The 19,041-nt window shown below is 42.1% G+C and overlaps 2 protein-coding genes across 2 annotated transcripts in view; one reads left to right on the plus strand and one right to left on the minus strand.

Moving 5' to 3' along the window:
* The window catches only part of T265_04004 (hypothetical protein), a gene marked incomplete at both ends in the record, with an annotated part of 104,323 nt that extends 87,398 nt beyond the window's left edge, over positions 1–16,925 (minus strand). Inside the window, one exon of the mRNA XM_009168622.1 lies at positions 16,739–16,925. Coding sequence (XP_009166886.1) covers positions 16,739–16,857 — 119 coding nt within the window. The remainder of the gene's footprint in view (positions 1–16,738) is intronic.
* The window catches only part of T265_04003 (hypothetical protein), a gene marked incomplete at both ends in the record, with an annotated part of 76,645 nt that overhangs the window by 1,482 nt on the left and 56,122 nt on the right, over positions 1–19,041 (plus strand). Inside the window, 2 exons of the mRNA XM_009168621.1 lie at positions 201–239; positions 17,296–17,385. Of these exons, the coding sequence (XP_009166885.1) occupies positions 201–239; positions 17,296–17,385 (129 nt within the window). The remainder of the gene's footprint in view (positions 1–200; positions 240–17,295; positions 17,386–19,041) is intronic.

The following is a 19,041-nucleotide window of genomic DNA, read 5'->3' on the forward strand; positions in this document are numbered from 1 at the left end:
ATTTCACTCACTCGGATCGGAATCCAGAAAATACTGGGTGTATATTCAAAGTTATTTTTCAGTCTTTGATCTGTGGATTATATTCAAAAACATCTTAGTTGGGGACCCGTGGTTATTCAATCTTAAACGGTTCGCAGCAGATTGACTTTTGAATTCACCGGGCTAAGACAGTTGCTACAATTTTCTTTCCTTTGTTTTAGAGGTCCAAAACCGTGACCGACAGTCTTGCGACTGCTCAGGTAAAAATGCAGAGCGTAGTCGATCAATCATAAACCTAACCCACAAAGATTTATGGTGAACATTCGAAACTTTTGCAAAAAATTACGATGGATTATTTATTGACGCGATCAGCGATCAGGATGTCATTCGATGTGGCAGATCATTCTGAAAGCCAGTACCTGTTGCGCAGTGTTATTTAGCAACGCAGATAAAGACCACAAATTCGCAAGAAAAACCTAATCAAGCTCGGACTTAGGTAAGTTTAAATGTATACCAGTGAAAGGAAGAAAGCCTTCGCTGCGGAGTTATTTAATTAGGAAATGCCAACTGACCGGTTACAGACCATTGAACAGGGAAGCAAAAGTCTAATCTGCATCTTAGTTACAAAAACTGGACACCGATCTTCTCCCGAAAGAGTCTTCTTGAACTTTCCTGGAGATTCATTGACTCCACTCATTCGTCGGTCAAATCCAAGCAAATGTTACAAAGTGGCTCCACGAATTCCGCAACAGATCTCCTTTTTTCAGTAGACGCAAAGCGAAGTTCTACGAACAACACATACTACACGCGTGCCTCTCCATCAGCAGTATCACCGTTACACCAGGTGTAATTGCCAACGTGCGGACTACTCTGCGCAAACAGTGAGATCGTTTGCTGTATACCTCATTCAGTTGAAATTTTCATTCGACTAAACTGAAAGCACAGCTGCCTGCTTTATTATCGAAACGTTCTGGTTCACCCAAATGCGATCCCGTGAATCCTTATCGTGAACAAAACTTCTCCAGTCTGCAACTTGAAAAAATTGAACGATTTAGCCCACTAAACCGACCCACAGTAGTTTTCAAAGAAAACGATGATACCGTGTTTCAGTTTATGACCCTATTTTACCAGAAAATACCGGTTTGTATGCTCTGTATAAGTACTGACGTATTTGATGGATTTGGAAAACAATTTTAGACAGCTTTTCTTCCTTTAAGCGAGGAAAGACATTGATAGGAAAAGAAAAAGTTATCAAAACATCATTAAAAATTCTAATAGGATACTGAAAATATTTTTACGTCCCCGACTCATTCTGTTTGCATTACTATTTAAGACCGTTAAATCTAACTTATATTGTCATCTGCACACTAATTTGATTTTGAAGGAGACCCACTTAAAACAGACCTGAATCTCTCTTCTAGGATGTTCTCAAGTTTGAATTGAGGATTACTTAAAATAGAGCCTGCCCTTATGCCATCATAATTCCTCCCTGCAAACTGTGAGCTTAGATTAAGGGACGTACATGTGGTAAGGCATGGGGAATAGTAGGTATCTTATTCTTTTCTATAAGATTTCAGTTAACCACGACAAATCGCCTTTTGATCTCATGGAATGTCTTTTTACCTCAGGAATTCGGTTCAGATCCCACGGTGATCAAGTTTCCTCATTTTGGATCTAGAGCAGTAGCAGTTTGTCGGCTGCGTTTTATTGAATCATCGTATCCATCCAGGAACACGTCAAATACCAATCTTCAAATCAAAGCTACTTAACTGTGAAGGTCGGATGGTCTTAAAAACAAGGAGACGAAGATCCTCCTCCGATGCCCTCTCAGGATTATAATACATTGGTCACTACTATGCGGGAGGCTGTAGTTTAAGTGCCTAGAATGCGGAAGCAGATATAGCTCTAGAGGTTTAGTCATCGTAAACGGAACCAGTTTGATTGTTCGCTTCACTAGGTTAATTAAAAGGGAAGGATAATAGCTAACTGTGGATAAAATTGAATCGGTTAAGTTTCTTATGATTGCTAGTAGCAAGCACGAGAAAGACTCCTGCAAATAAGTATTCCGTTGACTCGCTTTCTCTCGGTGTATTTCACTAGTAATTTGTTTTTCTCTCCACTTGTGTTACTTGGTGGACCGCCGCCTTATTTCTTTCTGTTATCAACACTTTTACATCCCGATGCACTTTTATAATAATTTTGGGGATGCACCAGTGAAGAAAAGAGTGTTCTGGCTTTCCACTTTTTGATATTTTATTCTGCGCTCGGCCGCGGACGAGTAATTTGCAACGGGTCAAGCGCCAGAAATGGAACGAACACGACCGAAAAATATGATTATAACACACCATGAACAACCGCCTGGATGGGTTTGACCATCAAGTGAAAATCGCAAAAAGCAGGCGGTAAGGTCATTTGATAACGATAAGTTAAGGATAAATTGGTGATAATGTGAGAAACCTGAAAAGACTATGGACAATGGAGAGATGCTCTTTCGCCATGAGTGCTTGTCATATGACTTCTCAATCAGACGTAGATAAAGTGACTTGTATCGGCTCCGGTTACACTCAAGCCTCAGTGGATGTCATGCGTCCAGAATTACAGATAAGAATGACCTGCTCTACCATGATGCACCGTAGGTTACTTCGTCACGGACATGCAAGTTTTCTACTGAACATTACAGATTCTGAACTTACCATTCGGCTTCCTGCCACAAGACAGAAGCAGTAAAATGTGGCGTTCAACACCACTAACAAATATGCATGTTATGTGGCTGTTCACTCTCTAACGGAAAATCGCCCGTATTTAGGAAGAGTTAGTTGTTCTTCTAATGGCAAAGTATCATATGAACGTAGAGCGCTGGAAGTATCTCCTAAAATAAGTCGGTTCTAGCTGAGTGGAGCAAGAGCAGATTCCTGTTAGCGACCACACCCTAGCATAATCGCCGTTCCCACGTGCACAAGGTGCAGATATACCAGCTCAAGTGAACAGGACTTAAAATGTAGTCAAGCAGAGGGAATAAAAACCGAGAACTAACGCAAATAGGTTGTATAAAATATGAAGAACAATAGAGCCAAAACGGCTCCCAAGGAAAATTTGTCTTGGTGGTCGTTGGCTTGTTCGCTGAGCTGTGCAATTTGATTGCAAACGTTTCATCACCAAACGAGGTGACATCATCAGTGCGTTATTGTGCAGCGTAGGAGTGCGTAGCGGTGGGTTGGTGGTTGTGCGTTGGGTAGTGTTGTGCGTGTGCTAATATACGTGCTGCTGGCAGAGGATGACCTTTGATCGCGATTAGTTGTTCGGTCGGGCGATTCCATTGGTTGCTCCGTTGTCCCGTGTCCTCATTCGCCGATGCCTACGTGACCTCTGAGCTTGGCATCCCCTGCCGTCATAATCTGGTCGATGCTAGAGTGACCTTTGTCCTTTCCAGTCCCGGGTGTCCAGCGCCACATTTTACCGCCTCTGTCTTGTGGCAGGAAGCCGAATGGCTTGGGGATCTACCAACATTTTCGTGCATAGAAAATTTGTCTTATACATCAGATTTTTGAATAACCAGTAGGATGATTGGTCCCTTCCTGTTGACTTTTCTAGAATGTCGTTAATCTTGACACGGTATCTGTGTAGTTTAGGTCAGATCATGTGAATCTAAAGAGGGAACCACTGCGTTTGAAGATGAATACATCCTCACTTTTGGTCAGATCTGAGACAGTGCCATCGAAATTCGGGTATGCGTTCATCCTACTCCCATTATTGCTGCTACAACCAGTGCTGAAACTGGCTAGATCAAACCCTGCCCAGTTTACTAGCACATGGGAATGTGGAAATCTGACAAGGAGTAATACGCCTGAGAAACATTGAATGTAAAGATGGAAATGGGTAGACAACCGGTTATAGAGATTCAGTTAAGTATAATCGCTCGGTGAATCGGAAATTTGTCCAAAGTTGGCGTAAATCTGTCACCGCGGTCGAATGTGCCGAACGGTTATGACTCCATTTCTTTTGTTTCAGTCAACAATGATGGACCTGATCTTCTATCTTCAGGGCCTTCTTTTGGCTTAAGAACTCCACTTGAATCAGAAGCCATATTCGCTTTAGCGAGGCATGAGATTAAGAGGTTTTGTTATGGGTGGGTGCGGTCCGGCAAGTACTCAAATCGATTGGCTGTTTATTGTATAATCGTGGCATAGCTACTGTCCCAATCGGATTTGATGGTATTGGTCACCGTCTTGTGTTAAGTGGATACAGTGAACACGCGAAAAATGCAGTAACACTGAAAGACCCAACTGATGATAGGTTCACTCCGTTCGTTTACACGTGCTTATCATAGTGGTCATGTATACGTACTTGCTAGAAATGATGTCTCATTTTTTTCTCAATTTGTATTCGACAGACCGATTGAAATGCAAAAGAACGCTAGGCAAACGTGGTTTAGTGCTCTCGATGACGTTGCGCACTTCATTCGTTTTTAGAAATTCAGTTGCACCTGTAGAAAAATTCAGTGATTGAACTATGTAGACTTAAGTCAACTCCGACGTAGGATACATTTCACAGCTAATTCAGATAATACGAACATTAAAGTAAAAGAAGCTTATTACACTAAATGGCTATCAGTGAGCTACATTGGTAGGTTACTTCTTCTTCATACTGCCCTGACTATCAACACTACAGAAAACTGAGCAATGATGTGTGGTGTTTGAGGAATGAGTATTCGCATTGAAAAAAGGCTGATCACTGAGTAGAGCCAAATTAGATGTTATATTCTTGATTCGATAACATGGTATGAGTAATCTCAGACTATTCTGTTAACGACTGTTTCTTTCTAGCCGTTCAATTGAGCTCACACACAATCGCGATTGTTTGGAAAATTGCATTTCTTTCTGTGTATTCGCAATTGTTTGGGTTACCAGTGCTTGTTTCCTCTGTTTGAATGTCTAACTCAATCGGTAGGCAATTCAAATGTTTGACAAGGAAATTTCGCAATGCGCAGTACCTTCAAACTGAGGAATCGCACATTTCGCGTCTAAAAGCAGAAACCTACACCCAGTGACTCACACAGACACGGAAAACGACCCACCACGGTGATCATCAGATACGTTTAAATCATTTGATCTTTAGTGTGCGAACGGTTTACATGTGCAGTGACTGTAGCAACAAGGCATATCGTGTTGGTATCAGTCTCGTGTTGACCAGGCGGCTAACCCGTTACTGCCCGGTAAACAGAATAGGTGACATTTTTATTCACACTCCCATAGCGCAACACTGGGTGGCGCAGCGTCAAGCGCAACCATCTTATGGAACCAGAGGCCATTCAAAGCCGTTCTCAAGAGTTAAAAAACGTAACCCGATATTCATTTCGTAACCTCTCTGGCGACATCATAACATCAGGGAGACTGATTTGTGCATTGTTACCCGATCGCACCACAAACTTCGACTTAATACACATTGCAAACAAAACGAATCGCTGCACAATCCAATGAGGACTAATACAAAAAAAGCTAACTGTGTTATCTTTGTAATGTACTACTCATAAGGTTGCTGGAGATCCGTCGACAGCCCCCGATCGGTTTCGCCCTTTTTGGGGCTCATCAGGTAGGCGAACATAATAGAACACAAGTAGAACATAAAGCGGACGGAAATCCGGGGACCGCGCCTACCTGATGAGCCGAAATAGGACGAAACCAGTCGTGGGCTGTCGACGGATTTTCAGCAACCTTATGAGTAGTACGTTACAAAGATATACATGCATCGCGATATCTCGAATATCGTAGCGACTGAAACATGAGACGGCCTGGTGCAGCACATTCAGTTGCCTGAGAACATCACAAACGAGAGATTCAGCTGGGTTCCAGGTGAGTTTCTCGAAAAAACCAAATTAGTTTGCAAATGAGTGTATATTCGCTAACGGTGTTATCTCCATGTAGAAGTCCAAATGAAGATAACTGGTAATAAAGTCGTGATGGGTTTTATGAATAGAGTTTGTTTTAATCAGAGGCAAGGAGCAACCGGGCATCAAACACTTGAAACTATGAAACCAGCCCATGTGTAACTGTGAGACCCGGTAAATGAAGCCATTACAGTCCTTTGAGCCAATATAGGAAGCCGTACTCCTTGATCTGCAACTGATTAGAGATTTCTGTCCGGGAGTGTAGTCGGACAACTGCACAATGCAGAAACGTCTGTCGCATCAAATTCATACGATCATTGCGTTGGTTCATATTCCGGATTTAAGCCAGGAGCAAGCAGCTATACCAACAGCGAAAGAAGAAACAGCTGACTGCTGAGTTTTTCTTATTGTGCGTTTCCCTCAAAATAAACTAATCTGATGAAAACAATGGAAAAAACAAGGTTAATGAAAGGTTTGCTACTCATTCATTTCACAGAATATCAGAAACTAATCGCAGCTGGACGTCATGCAATCAGTGGAATTCTCATAAGAAGCGACAATCCACAGATGCACAGTTTAACAAATGCATCGGTGTTCAACTTCAGTGTCGTGGCTAACGATCCTTTCATTGCACCTCTCCGAGTCATGCGGATGACTCACACAGTTACGTGGCGTGGAACACAGCACACACTCAAGGTATGACAACCGCTCGCAAACCCAAAAAGTGCACATGAAATTCATAACAACGGCGGTGTGTTTCATTCGGCCTGCATGTTCCCTTCGTGTCGTTGTGCTACCTTCACCGGTTCAGTGGTTGTTTTCCGTGTTATTTGCCCAACATGCTCGAAGTCGGAAATATATGTCCTATCTGTTGGACGAAGCTGCTCTCATTCACGAGAGACGAGTTGAGATCGATAGCCAGCTCAGGCGGAATGGGGAAATATGATTATGCAAATGTTTTTCTGTTTTTTCTCATCGATAAATGTGTCTTTTTTTCATGCAAGCCGCGGTCACTTTTTTGGAAGAGATATACCACCAAAACAGACAGGAAATTAGCAACAACACCATTAACAATAGGCAGAACAGTTCTCCAATATGTTACACTCCGATAAAAGGTGTTCGGTACAGGTGCATCCGACCAACATAGATGATAATTTGAGGTGATTTGAGCTTTCACTCTGTCTTCAGAAAAAAAACTAGGTTTCTCGCGCATGTCCCTGAATGAAACGGGATGCAGTATCCCTGATTGCACCCAATAAGTCTGATAATCTCGTCTCATTTTGTTTAGAAAACCGGACGAAAATGTAGTGGTTTTGCTACATTCAGTGCTCATAAAAAATAAGCCCAAAACATCAGCAACATGAACGCAGTCGATGGTTCCTAATAAGTGTATTTCTGAAAGCTGTGAAATAGCTGTATATCGCCTTTCGGCTTTTACTTACGGGTTGAAATTCGTTATGGCTACAAGGACTGTTTGGGTGCCATTACAAACGCTCAGAAATGCCTGCACACTTGCCCGAAATTGGACTTTTGGCTGTGGGTGGTAAGAAATACGAATAAAGCGCGTAAACAATACGCTTGTGAAATAAATGGTGTCAAGTATCGCCATGTGAATTCTCACACAAGACTACAAGAAATGGGATTTCCTAATCTTAGCCGATCTAACACACCCGAAATTACTCGATATCTTACGATTCATTTTATGTAGGGACCGTCTCACTAGGAAACTCCCATAAACCAAATAAGACAGCATCTATGCAGTCGTCTGATGAGCCTTCTTATATTCGTTAATGAAACGAAAAGGATGCCAAAAATTATCGGACAGATCACACTCAATAACTTTTCCAATTCACTTTCCGCTGGTGGAAATAATCTAATTTAGTTCTAAGAATATGCTAAATATAATAGATTATACAGTCAAATAAGCTATGCTGATCTTTTATGGATTTTGAAGACATGCCATTTTTCATCTGGCCTACGAAACTGATAGCTGTAAAGCTTGAATTACCTCTCCTGAATAGATATTGTAATACACGGTCTGCCAGTTTGACTGATTTATATTGAAATATTGATCTACAACCTTGCTTGATGGGCTTCGGCTCATGATCTTTCTTTCTGTCCTTTATCTACACAAAATTTTGTGGGCCACTACCTTCGGTGAAGCACTCAACTCTGGTGCTTCCATAGCGTGTATATTACAATATGAATTAGAAATACATATCTGTGAACTTCCGCACTATTTTTCCCAACTGTTTCAGAAGAAGCAGTAACTTTTCACTGTGTCAAATTACTTTCCATAGCGTGTATATTACAATATGAATTAAAAATACACATCTGTGAACTTCCGCACTATTTTTCCTAACTGTTTCAGAAGAAGCAGTTACTTTTCACTGTGTTAAATTACTTTCAACACGCTAGCCTTAAAGGTGGTTCAGACTGTTGGTTGTCTTTCAATGCTCATTTTTGTAAACATAGACAGTTTTGAAGGGACTCTGAGCGCCCAATCTAAGTTATCAGATAAGATCCCCACGACACCCAGGAGGCTGAAGACGCCTTCATCCTCAGAATATTGGTCACGTATATCTCACGAAAATTGCGCCAAGATTGAAGGCGCCCCAGCATTTCGTTCTAACTCAAGAGAATCTGGTGCTATCAATTAAACAGCCCCTAATTCCCTTAAAATAGAACACTAAAAAGCTGTTTCATCCTTATTGCTCATCCCTAGTAGTGCTCAAAACTAAGAGTGTCGAACTCGCGATTTTAACCGTTCAACGACGAGTGACTGATCCGCAATGTGATTAGCTGTCGCTGAGACGGGATATAGTACCGTTCATTCTTCAGTCATGTGGTCACTTTTGACTGGCCCCTGAAGTGACGTCTACTAAGAAGGAAAGGTCACTCATCTTCTGAACTTATCCTCTGAGCTACCTATTGAGTGATGACGCTGTGCGGTCGATTTACTAACCAAAGAATTCACGATGTTCCTTGCACACCAACAATGGTCGACCAAAAATGTGAGTGCAATGTGCTTATAATAAGTAACCGAGTTTAACAGCAGTTGGTGATCGTGTATTATGGCGTGAAGTAAGAGCTTGTCGTATTCTAATGCCTTAACATTTGCAAAAGTGCAAACTGTCACAAAAAACTAACCAAGAAATAACCGATATTCTAATCGAACTGGAACAACTAAACCTATCATTAATTAAAGTGCTTTGTGGGCAAACCTGGTGCTTGAACTATTTAATTATGTTGTTAAATTGATGGTACAGAACATCACTACTTTTATATCAAACTGAGCCTAAAACAAAACGATATAAGCCTAACGTTTGTCTGATCACTACAAATTTAATAGCATACCGTTCAAAAGGAAGTAATGTGGCAAGCCAACGGAACGATTTCTTGTGGGGTTCAGTAGCTGTCACTCACTTTAATACTCGCATATGAATTTCACTCGGAAGTTACTGAGATTTGCGGACGTATGCTAGAATAGACTTGCGACGACATCCATCGTCATACGCTGTGCGTCCACAGATAAATGCATTTATCAGGGAGGCAGGTTCTTCTATCACACTTTTCGCCAACTGTCTGTTTGCCAGGGTGTTGTGTGGCAGTCTAAAGTCTGTTCGCTACGCTAGGTCAATGGACTCATATGAAGTGTTGCAGGAAGTCCGAATGCTAGTCGCCACGAAATCGGGCTTTTGTAACGCAAACAAATATGGTCCATAATTACTCGCAATTCCAATGAGCTTGCCTGTTTCTGGAAGAAACTCCGTGGGATGTTCCCCTCCTGGTCTCTACTGAAGAATTGCAAAGCACCTTGTCCGTATGTCATTGCTTGTTACTTTTTCTCGTATATACTCATTCTCAAGCCTTAGATGAAATGCGAAGGGAATCGAAAGGTTATTGAACACCTAGCAAGCAAACACCAGAACTTCAGTAGAGGCTTGCCTAACTGGGGATTTCCGATCAACTTTTATTCTATTTGCCATGGATCATGAGACAAGATAGATTTGGTTTTTTTACGGACGAATGCGAACAAGATGACGGCAGGCATGAAACAAGTCGAAGCAGATGTTATAAACCAATTCAGCTTCTTCGTTGCGTTGACGCTGTTTACTTGGTTTCGGATGAGTTGGAGACGGATGGAAACATTGCACTAAATTCGGGATTCTTCGTGAAAACGTCTGATGCATCTGGTGAACAGTCGAGAAAGCTAAAGAGGCTGGGTTACTTCGGAGAAAAAACTGGGTCGACTGACCCGAAGTCAACATGCCGTTTCTTCGAGTTTTCAGAATGATTTGGTTAGATCAGCTGCGAGATGGAATAGATAACGCAAAAAGCAAAACCCAGAAAATTGAACAGATTACTGTGAGGGCCGTAATTCCCAGACGAAGTGAGTGCAATTTTCGTCAACAATAAGAACTCCGGAATAACCAAAAAAGCCTTCACGGTGTTTGCAGAAACAGAAAGCTCATTAGCTGACTTGAGGCCAAACTTTAACTTTGTAGGTCTACACTGACTACTGCCTACGGACCCATTGTACACGAGCGATCCATGCTGAAACAATAGGGCTAACACAACTGGTCGATTTGGGGCCGTCTTAATGAGTCTTCAATTTTGGTAGACTTCTGGAGAGAAGTATTTACAATTTATGTTATATATAACAGTATTTGCCCGCATACACTGCGGGAATAAGAAACGCAATATAACGGAAGAACACTATATTCTTATAAGCGCACACTCAGAAGGACGCATGCACAAAAAGCGTCACAGTGAAATGCATTCATAGGATCCACTATTTGTTTGTTGACTTTGTTCAAATCCGTCTCTCGTGTGTGGTCTAAACAACAGATTTTCTCAGCTAATTACGCCCAAACGGATGTCCATGTAGGTCAAACACTCACCGTGCTGACTAAAAATCTATGCAGTTACACACTTAGTGGAAGTCACAAGTTGTTTCTGTGTAACCAACCCGTTAGACTTATTGATCAGAGGATTCGGTGAACCGAAGTGCTTACAGAATGCAAGCAGGTAATCAACACTAGGTAATCCGAGTAAACATAATTAACCCTAGTTATACCAGTTCGAGCCGTTCGGGTGTAACCTGTGACCATTTCACTTACAGACTGCGCATTCTGTCTTAAAAACTATGACGAGTTGTATTATCCGGTCGTTTCATCCTTCTGAGAATAAAATCTTCCAAATCCGTTAACTTTACGAGAACTAAAGTAGTGTACCTCTGAGCTGCAATTAGCCGTTCCTTGAGGTTCGAACATCGTTATCACGGTTGATTCACAAAAACACTGACATTTACCTTGGATGGTTTTAACTAGCATACAGGACAACAGTTCAACAAGTTTCCTTTCGTCTCATATTTTTCGGCTCTAATACAGAAAACTGAGAGGTCACATAACCTATTTTACTTCTATGCTGCCACATCACCTCGGACGACTCGCTAGACCGATTTTGGTGGAAGATCATGAGGAGCATGCAAAACCGAACAATGGATTTGAGTCGTTCAAAAATAAAGCCAACAGATGTAGTAAATCGTCCGTCAGCATTTTCGTCAGGCGTACCAGGCGACGTTCACGGACAACAGCTGGGCAATGTAATGTCAAAATAAAGATTACTTAATGTGCACCGAAACCTGCAGCCGAAGTCAGGGTCACCTAGCTAATCAACTATGACCATAGTGCTGTGAATGCGGGTAATATCTAGTCCGTCTAGTGCCCTAATTCTGCTTTTTGGACTCTCACCTAAGCTATAATTGCTATCCCTTGCTGATACGGTGGCTTATACAGTGGATGAGCGCATCAACTACTAATTGGAACCCAAGACATACAAGATCGTACTCCTTGAGCAAAACAGCACAACTGATCGTCACCGCATAGACTTGTCCACCACAAGTTACGAGATTACTTACAAACAACCATGCAAAACCCCCAAAGGTGTGTGACCGTCATCTGTCTGAAAAACCTTTCGGTTCATACAATTAATCCAACTTTTATCAAACCATCGTACAGCTCTTCACTTAAAAATAAACTATCTCGTTTTACCGGACCTGTCAACTACAAAGACTGGAAATAAATGATGCGTGTTTGACGGACCACTTAACATAGAATTTTTAATGTTTATAGTCACCATCTGGTTCCAAAAATAGGTGAATTGTTGTCGTATTTAGTGATTCCGGATTTCCACTTGCAAGAATCTCAAACCAAATAGCTGTTTTTATTGAATTCAGACTTCATACGTTACGAATCAAAGAACGCATGTAAATTTAGAGTAACCTTGACCATCGGGGAAAAAACACCAGCTGTGAGCACCCCAACTTCCACAAAGTGAATGGTATCTGGCCTCAAATTGAATTATTGATGGCACCACGAAAGGCTTCAAAAAACAGTCCTAGAAAGATTTCGGAATGAACGCAATTCATATCAAGCGGAAAACGCAACAAGCGCCAAACAATGCATATTCTGTTTGACTAATGTCCTGTCTTGCTACCGACGTATGATACTACACACGAGCATATAAATGAGTACACACAAAAGCTTGTGGTAGAACGTGGTAGTTTGTCCCTCAAACGGAACCTGATGGTGGAAATGAAGCTCAAGCACAGATAAGCAGCTATGCATACTGCATTAACAGAGTTTCTAAGTCTTCTGGCGAATAGTTCAGCAACCAAGCCACCTTTGAATGTCCCCAAATGGACATTGTTTAGGTGTGGGTTTTACAAATTGCATATTCTTGAGTATGGACCGTTTAGAATATCCGTTCTATGGATACGTGCGTCCCAAGCGGTCTATGGCCTGTACTGCACTGACATCCTAGGCACCCCATATCCATCATAGCCATTCGTAACGGTACAAACGGAACGTGTGCTCACACTAAGCCAGGCGAAATACTTCTGGGGATTTATCTGGTGAGTACGTATGACAACTTTGTATCCTTATTCTTAGTTGTGTTGCCAGTGGGCGATTTTGCCTCATCATATTTAACTTAACCAGTGGCTCCTTGAAGTGAAATTTGTTGTGTGTTGACGCTTAGTATTTTAACTGTGTTTCTGATAAAAACGGGCTTTTCCTCAGCTACGAGATTGTATCTCAGAGTAAGATAACACTCTCCGCCACGCGCAATTCATTTGTATATCAGGAACTGCCCGTAGATCTGTCGTCATTTTCACAAGTAAATCAGGGCAATTGGAGCACACAGAATGTGATACCTATTATATTGTCAGTCGCATTGGCTGTCTCAGTTTGATTTATTGAGTCGGAAATAACTGGACCCGGTAATTGATCGAAATCGGTGACCAAACGCATTGCCTGTGCACCACGTTTGCCTAACAATTTGTGAGAGGCACGTTATGATTGGTGAAGTTCGGAATAAATAATTCATCAGATACAAACATAGTCATGGCTACCGCACTGAAAGACTTTGAGTTCGCTTAAGAGCTCGAAAGGAGTACAAAAAATGTTCAGGTGTGAAACTTCCCCTTAGTGATTACTTCCGCAAAAGGTGAAACTTCAACAAATATTTATTGCTTCTGATGCGCAACCTCGTAACTGAACTATCCAGTTGAATAATCTGTAGTCACTTGCCTCTCTGCGGATAAAAAAACACTGAACAAGGTGCGGATAAAACTGTTGGGAGCTACTGACTGGGTGTGTGAATATATACTGTAGATTTTTTTTGGCCGAATATCGAAAACGTTTTGTTGGCCAGTAAGACAAACCTACAAAACGATTGCGGTAGGAAGGTCGTACAGAGTTAACCACACAATTACAGGTCTTGCTTGCTTGGAAGTGCTTCATGCGTGCTCAAATATCACGTAATTTAGCCCAAATGTTCACTACCAGGCTGCCAATCACTTAATGGCTAAGAAAACATATAGGATGCAAAATCGATCCCACCTTGCTGATGGAACTACTGCGTCAGTCACTGCTGAACTATACTGCACTGGCCTCTTTTTGAATTGCCCATCCCCTGAATCTATGCATCATACATTATGGTAAAACGATGCGGTGTTGTTTGGTGATGGAAACACCAGAACCTGATTGTCCCAGATAATCATCAGAATGAGCTGTAGCCTGGCCAGTCCGACTTCATTACTAGAGCCTGTCATTCCTAAAACCAATCAGTTGTAGAAATAAATCGGATTACATAGCTGGGAGGTGAACGGTCAGGTTTACTGAAGCTGTGAAAATGACGCAACTGCGGTGGGAAAGTGGAATGAGGAAAATATCCAGGCTAGGAGAAAAAATAGGTAGTGTCCAAAGGGGTCTTAGGGCAGGAACAAGATACTTCTAGTTTGAAAGGCAAATAATTTCAGTACCATTATGACACTATCACCCACCATACTGTGAGGGAGAAAATCTCCTCGTGTTCTTTTGCCTCACATGAGGTGAGCAAGTTATCAGCATTAATATTGTCCTGAGTAGCATTGTGTAACAGAAACCGTGTAGTCACTTAGCCAGTGACCACAAAAATGACGTGGCGATGCCGTCGTATTGAGTGTCATGGCAAACCGAACAATTGAGAAATTTTGACCAAGTTAAAGAAAAAACACGATGGCGTCCAACACACTTGTCTTGCTCACATGTTTGCATCTGTGGGTGATTGACTGAGTTTAGGCCAGTAAACTGGTGGACTTTTAAAACCAAAAATTTTTGTACTGATTATTAATGCTTACTTTTTTATAGAACATCTGAAGAGTAGCATCTTAGCAGGCCTAGGTGAAGGTTAACGCTTAGACGCGGGAAAAAAGCTTACCTGGAATGTGACACTTTAATGTATTAAGGAGCAAAAATTGCGGTGATTTACTTTCAACACTTGCCATGGCTATTTCTTGCACTCACAAAACCTGTAGGAGGAAACACGCCAGTTCAATTGGCATCACTTGAAGTTCTTTGCGCCCTCCACAAACTGACAGGCCAAAAAGTGCCCCAACTAAAATGTGAAACAGAAACTGGGCGCCAAGCAGAAAACCGCTCAGTCCCACCTATGTCAGATTTCACTAAATTGTCTTACTCCACCAAACACACAGCCCCAACCCCAAGGACCAATTCTTAAAAAAGACAATCTAGCTCCGCGATTAGTTGCCAGCTCATTGATGAATTGCTAACGAACCGGTGAATTCCCCGATTTACCTCCCGACACCTCAGGTCTATCACCGTTTCCGGCTTCCTAGTTCGAATTACAGTCACTCTCACTTTCCGAGTTATGTGTAATTTGTGTACACGGTTGTGAAATAACTTTCCGTTGTTTGTTTCGATCATGCATTTTGGGTGACCCGCCCCTCTATGCTATTCTCGAAGAGCAAAAAAACCTGCGCCTAGAACGAAGGTCCAATCGAAGGCTGAATCTTTGTGATGGGACCAAGTGAAATGTATTTCACCCGTGACTGGGGCCGGGTTTTGGCTTCCCATCCAAGTCCAAGCGTCTGCATTAAGTCGTCCATCGTGTGAGTCAAGGAGATATTTGTTCATTCTGTCCCGAAGGCCGCAGCAAACAATACAAATATTCAACGCCAACCTCACCACTATAATTCCCAATTATAATATTTTGTCATCTTTTTGTTTCAAAGAACCTGGTGAAAAACTGGTAGTTTCGTCCGGTCCTCTTTTCATTTAAAAATGTCGTGCGCCATCGTAAAGTTGGTAGCTTGGAGATATCATTTGAATTTAGACTTTTACAAGGCAGAAGCTACTGATAAAATACCACTACTAATCAAATGACCGTGCACTGTGTGGAGGCTTCCCTAGGGTTATCTTGTACAAGTTTACGAAAAGCATAACTTAACAGTTAGGTCGTACCATTTGCGAGGGGATTCTCAGTGGAAGCCGATATTATTCTGCTCCTCTGTACTTCTTAACAAAAACTGATGCCAGCAAATGCCGGTCGGATGTTCAAGTTAGGCAGACTGCTGAGGGCAATTTGAGCAACATCATAAGAGAAAAACTTGTGAGTCATCCGAAAAGTGTTACGAAGGTTTCAGTTCCACCTTCGTTGTAAGGAGTCACTAAACTGATATTGAGTGAATCACTCGTAACATATGTGTCAAACGACGCTAAATAATTCTGTAACCATTGCGTGTCAGAGTTCATAATCGATAGGGGTCTCTCTGTTGGGAGATTCCATTCGAGCACCAGACGCAGCGTAACGCAACTGGAGATGTATCGTACATGAATCAGAAACGATTCGACACATCCATATTTAGAGCTGCAGTGCACTAAGCATTGTTGGTCATTACTACACCTTCACGTGTTATAGCGTCAGCCTAATAGCTGTTCACCTACTGGTTCGCGCAATCTATTTGCAAGCCCTAGTTATGTCGTCCTTAACTCGATATCCGTCATCATAGCCGATCCTGGGTGCTCCGTCCAACGGATTACTTGATTATTCGCTGATTAACGTGCGCATAATGATTGTAAAGGTCAATTATCCACTACCACTAAACCCTTCTGTGATTTTCTGTAGAGGTTCTAACTGCTCCTCGATACACTACGGGTTTATCACTTCCCAGTTTGTTGATTAACCGGGTAGGGCGAGTAATACATGCGATGTGGAACTTGACTCCAGCCAGTATTGTGGTGCTTACTACTAAGATCATATGCTCATGGCCTCGTGAATGAACAATGACGCTTTCGTAGGCCAATGTGGTATATCGGTATTGACCTGGTCAGTTTGACGCATTCAGCTTGACCATCAGGGCGCTTCTGTGAACGGAGGACATGTGGTGAATGCATCAATCAGTGACGAATCAGAATGCCAAAACCCCAAGCATCCGGGTACGGCGTAACAGTCTGTTCAGAGCCTCAGGTGCGAGACTAACATACCGAATGCAAACAATACATATGATCAAAAATCTATAAAACTCACGTGATTGGTCCCACCCACCCGACATCGACAAACGAATTGCCTTCAGTGCTTCCTGTATCGGTGCTTTCTACGTCTTTGGTGTGTTGGCTTAGCGAAGTGGGCTTTTTCGATCGGAGCATGTTATTAAAACTTTAATTCATTAGAATAAGTCCGGCCGGAATGCTCGTGGAGTGTTCACTCATCACCGGCCATCAAAATCCACGTCCTAACCAGCTTTTATGAACGACGTGCCCTGTGGTTGTCTGGCCACCGACCGGCAGTGTGTGCAGATCAGCTGACGCATGCCGCATCGGTGTTTAATCCGTGAGCTGACAGGCCAGGATGTGTTCTGCACCGACGTTCACAAGCCTGGGTGTTTAATTGGTTTGAATGTACACCAATCATATGCTGCGTCGTCCCGTGTCGCTGTCGTGTTTTGCATACGGATCTCAGTGCGCGCGCACACCCACAACTTCCGTAAAGGCATTCAGAGACGGTGGGATTTATGCAGCCCAGCATTCCAGTTAGCTAGTTTGACGCAAACAACTAAATGTTGACCTTGTTCTCGTTTTTATCAGCCATGTATCGTCAACCCAGCCAACCGAGTGGTGTACAAGCTTTGCCTCTGGGGTGGTTTGAAACAGAAATTCGACGCGACCGCATTTACAGTACGTGGTACCGCCACAGTCAGTGTGATTTGCAATATTGGTCCATTGCGACTACTGATGACGGCTAAGTGAATAAAAACCTTGAAGAATTCGAAAACTTTCGGTTCAGTAATGGTCAATGAAAGAAGCTAGGCGGATTGGGTCAGGCCCGGATATGGTTCACAATAACAGGCTTCGAAAAGTTCCATCATCAAAAATTGACGAACTAAAGGTGGTTAGATTTTGGATGAGACTTTTATGAGCAGCAGTTAGCAAGCTACGATTCTTAATAGTCGGACAACAATACATCACTCACTAGATTTTGTATCCCCAATTCACGCTATATACTACGCCCTAAAAGTTTTGCAAACGAAGAGCAGTGACCACATAGCTTTTCTACTCGCAGCTGGTGATGCTTTAGTTATTGGACGATCAGTAAGGATAATTCGTATTCAACAAACGTGTTTTTTCAAATAATCGGCCAAGTATTGTGCACACATCACAGAAAAATCAGACTAACTCCTAGGAATTCAACGTTACTCTAACATTAAACGTCAACGTTGATGTGCTTCAAAGTATTGTAATATGTTTAGTTGTAGGCCTTTTCACTTAGGTCAGTAAATTCATCGATATCAAAAGATCAATACATGACATGTTACCGAAATATGTCAACACCACTTCATTTCAATCTATTTGCCGGGTTCGAGGCTTGAAATCTGGGAACAAGTTTACGCAACCACTTGCTTTTTACTCTGTTCATACAAATAAAGATAATTTGCACGAGTAAAGAAACTCGAAGCTCTCTTGGATTATGAGAGGCTGGTCAGGCCACGCTGGACTGAAATTGGGAGTAATTTCTTGGTTAAATTAAAAGAGTTGTTATTCTTTGCAGCAGACAGATGACTTGATCAACGCCAGGTCGAAATTCCTTAAATTTATATAATAAAAATCCCTAAGTCCGAAATGGAAGTCAAATGCTTCATAGTGAACTCTTCACCTCTCTGTCAAGCCCGAACCCATAGTGATCGGGTTCGGAACCCGGTCTTGACTTGGTCAAATGACTGCGAATATTCCTGCATCCACGAATTTTTTTAAGGGAAGGGTCGTAAATATCAAGGCATTAACCTCGGTGAATACTGTATTTCCAGTAGCACTGAAAATTAGCAATGTTGTGGAATGTAGGTAGCTCGGGTGCGCTGTTTGGTTGTTGGTCTGTTCGCCGAGCTTGGTGCAATCCAATCCAACTGCCAAGCTCGGCGAACAGACCAACAACCAAGCACTGAAAATTATTGTCGAGTTTAATGAGGTCTATTAACAGCAGTGTATTTTAGCTTTTACATTATTGGATATTTCTTCAAAATAATTCACATATTTTTGCTGATATCCACCTTCGTTTCGCTCGTCTCTAGCGCTGAAATTAAACTTCGCCCACACAATAGGTATCATGAATTCCCATTCATAGAGTAAGAGTACATGCTCTTTTACGTATGGCACTTCGTTGTGGTTTTAGCATACTTCTAGCGGAGCCACATTTTATTTCTTTTGAAATCGAGGTGTTGAGAAAGGTGCTGAAAATTATAGACTTCCCTCGAGAAAGTCTGCAAGTTCATTGCCTGGCGTTTCTCATTCTCTTGGGTGCTGCCTGTGTACCCAAACAACTTGCTCCTGATATCACTT

The sequence above is a fragment of the Opisthorchis viverrini genome (genome assembly GCF_000715545.1).
Source record: "Opisthorchis viverrini unplaced genomic scaffold opera_v5_62, whole genome shotgun sequence".
NCBI classification, from domain to species: Eukaryota; Metazoa; Platyhelminthes; class Trematoda; order Opisthorchiida; family Opisthorchiidae; genus Opisthorchis; species Opisthorchis viverrini.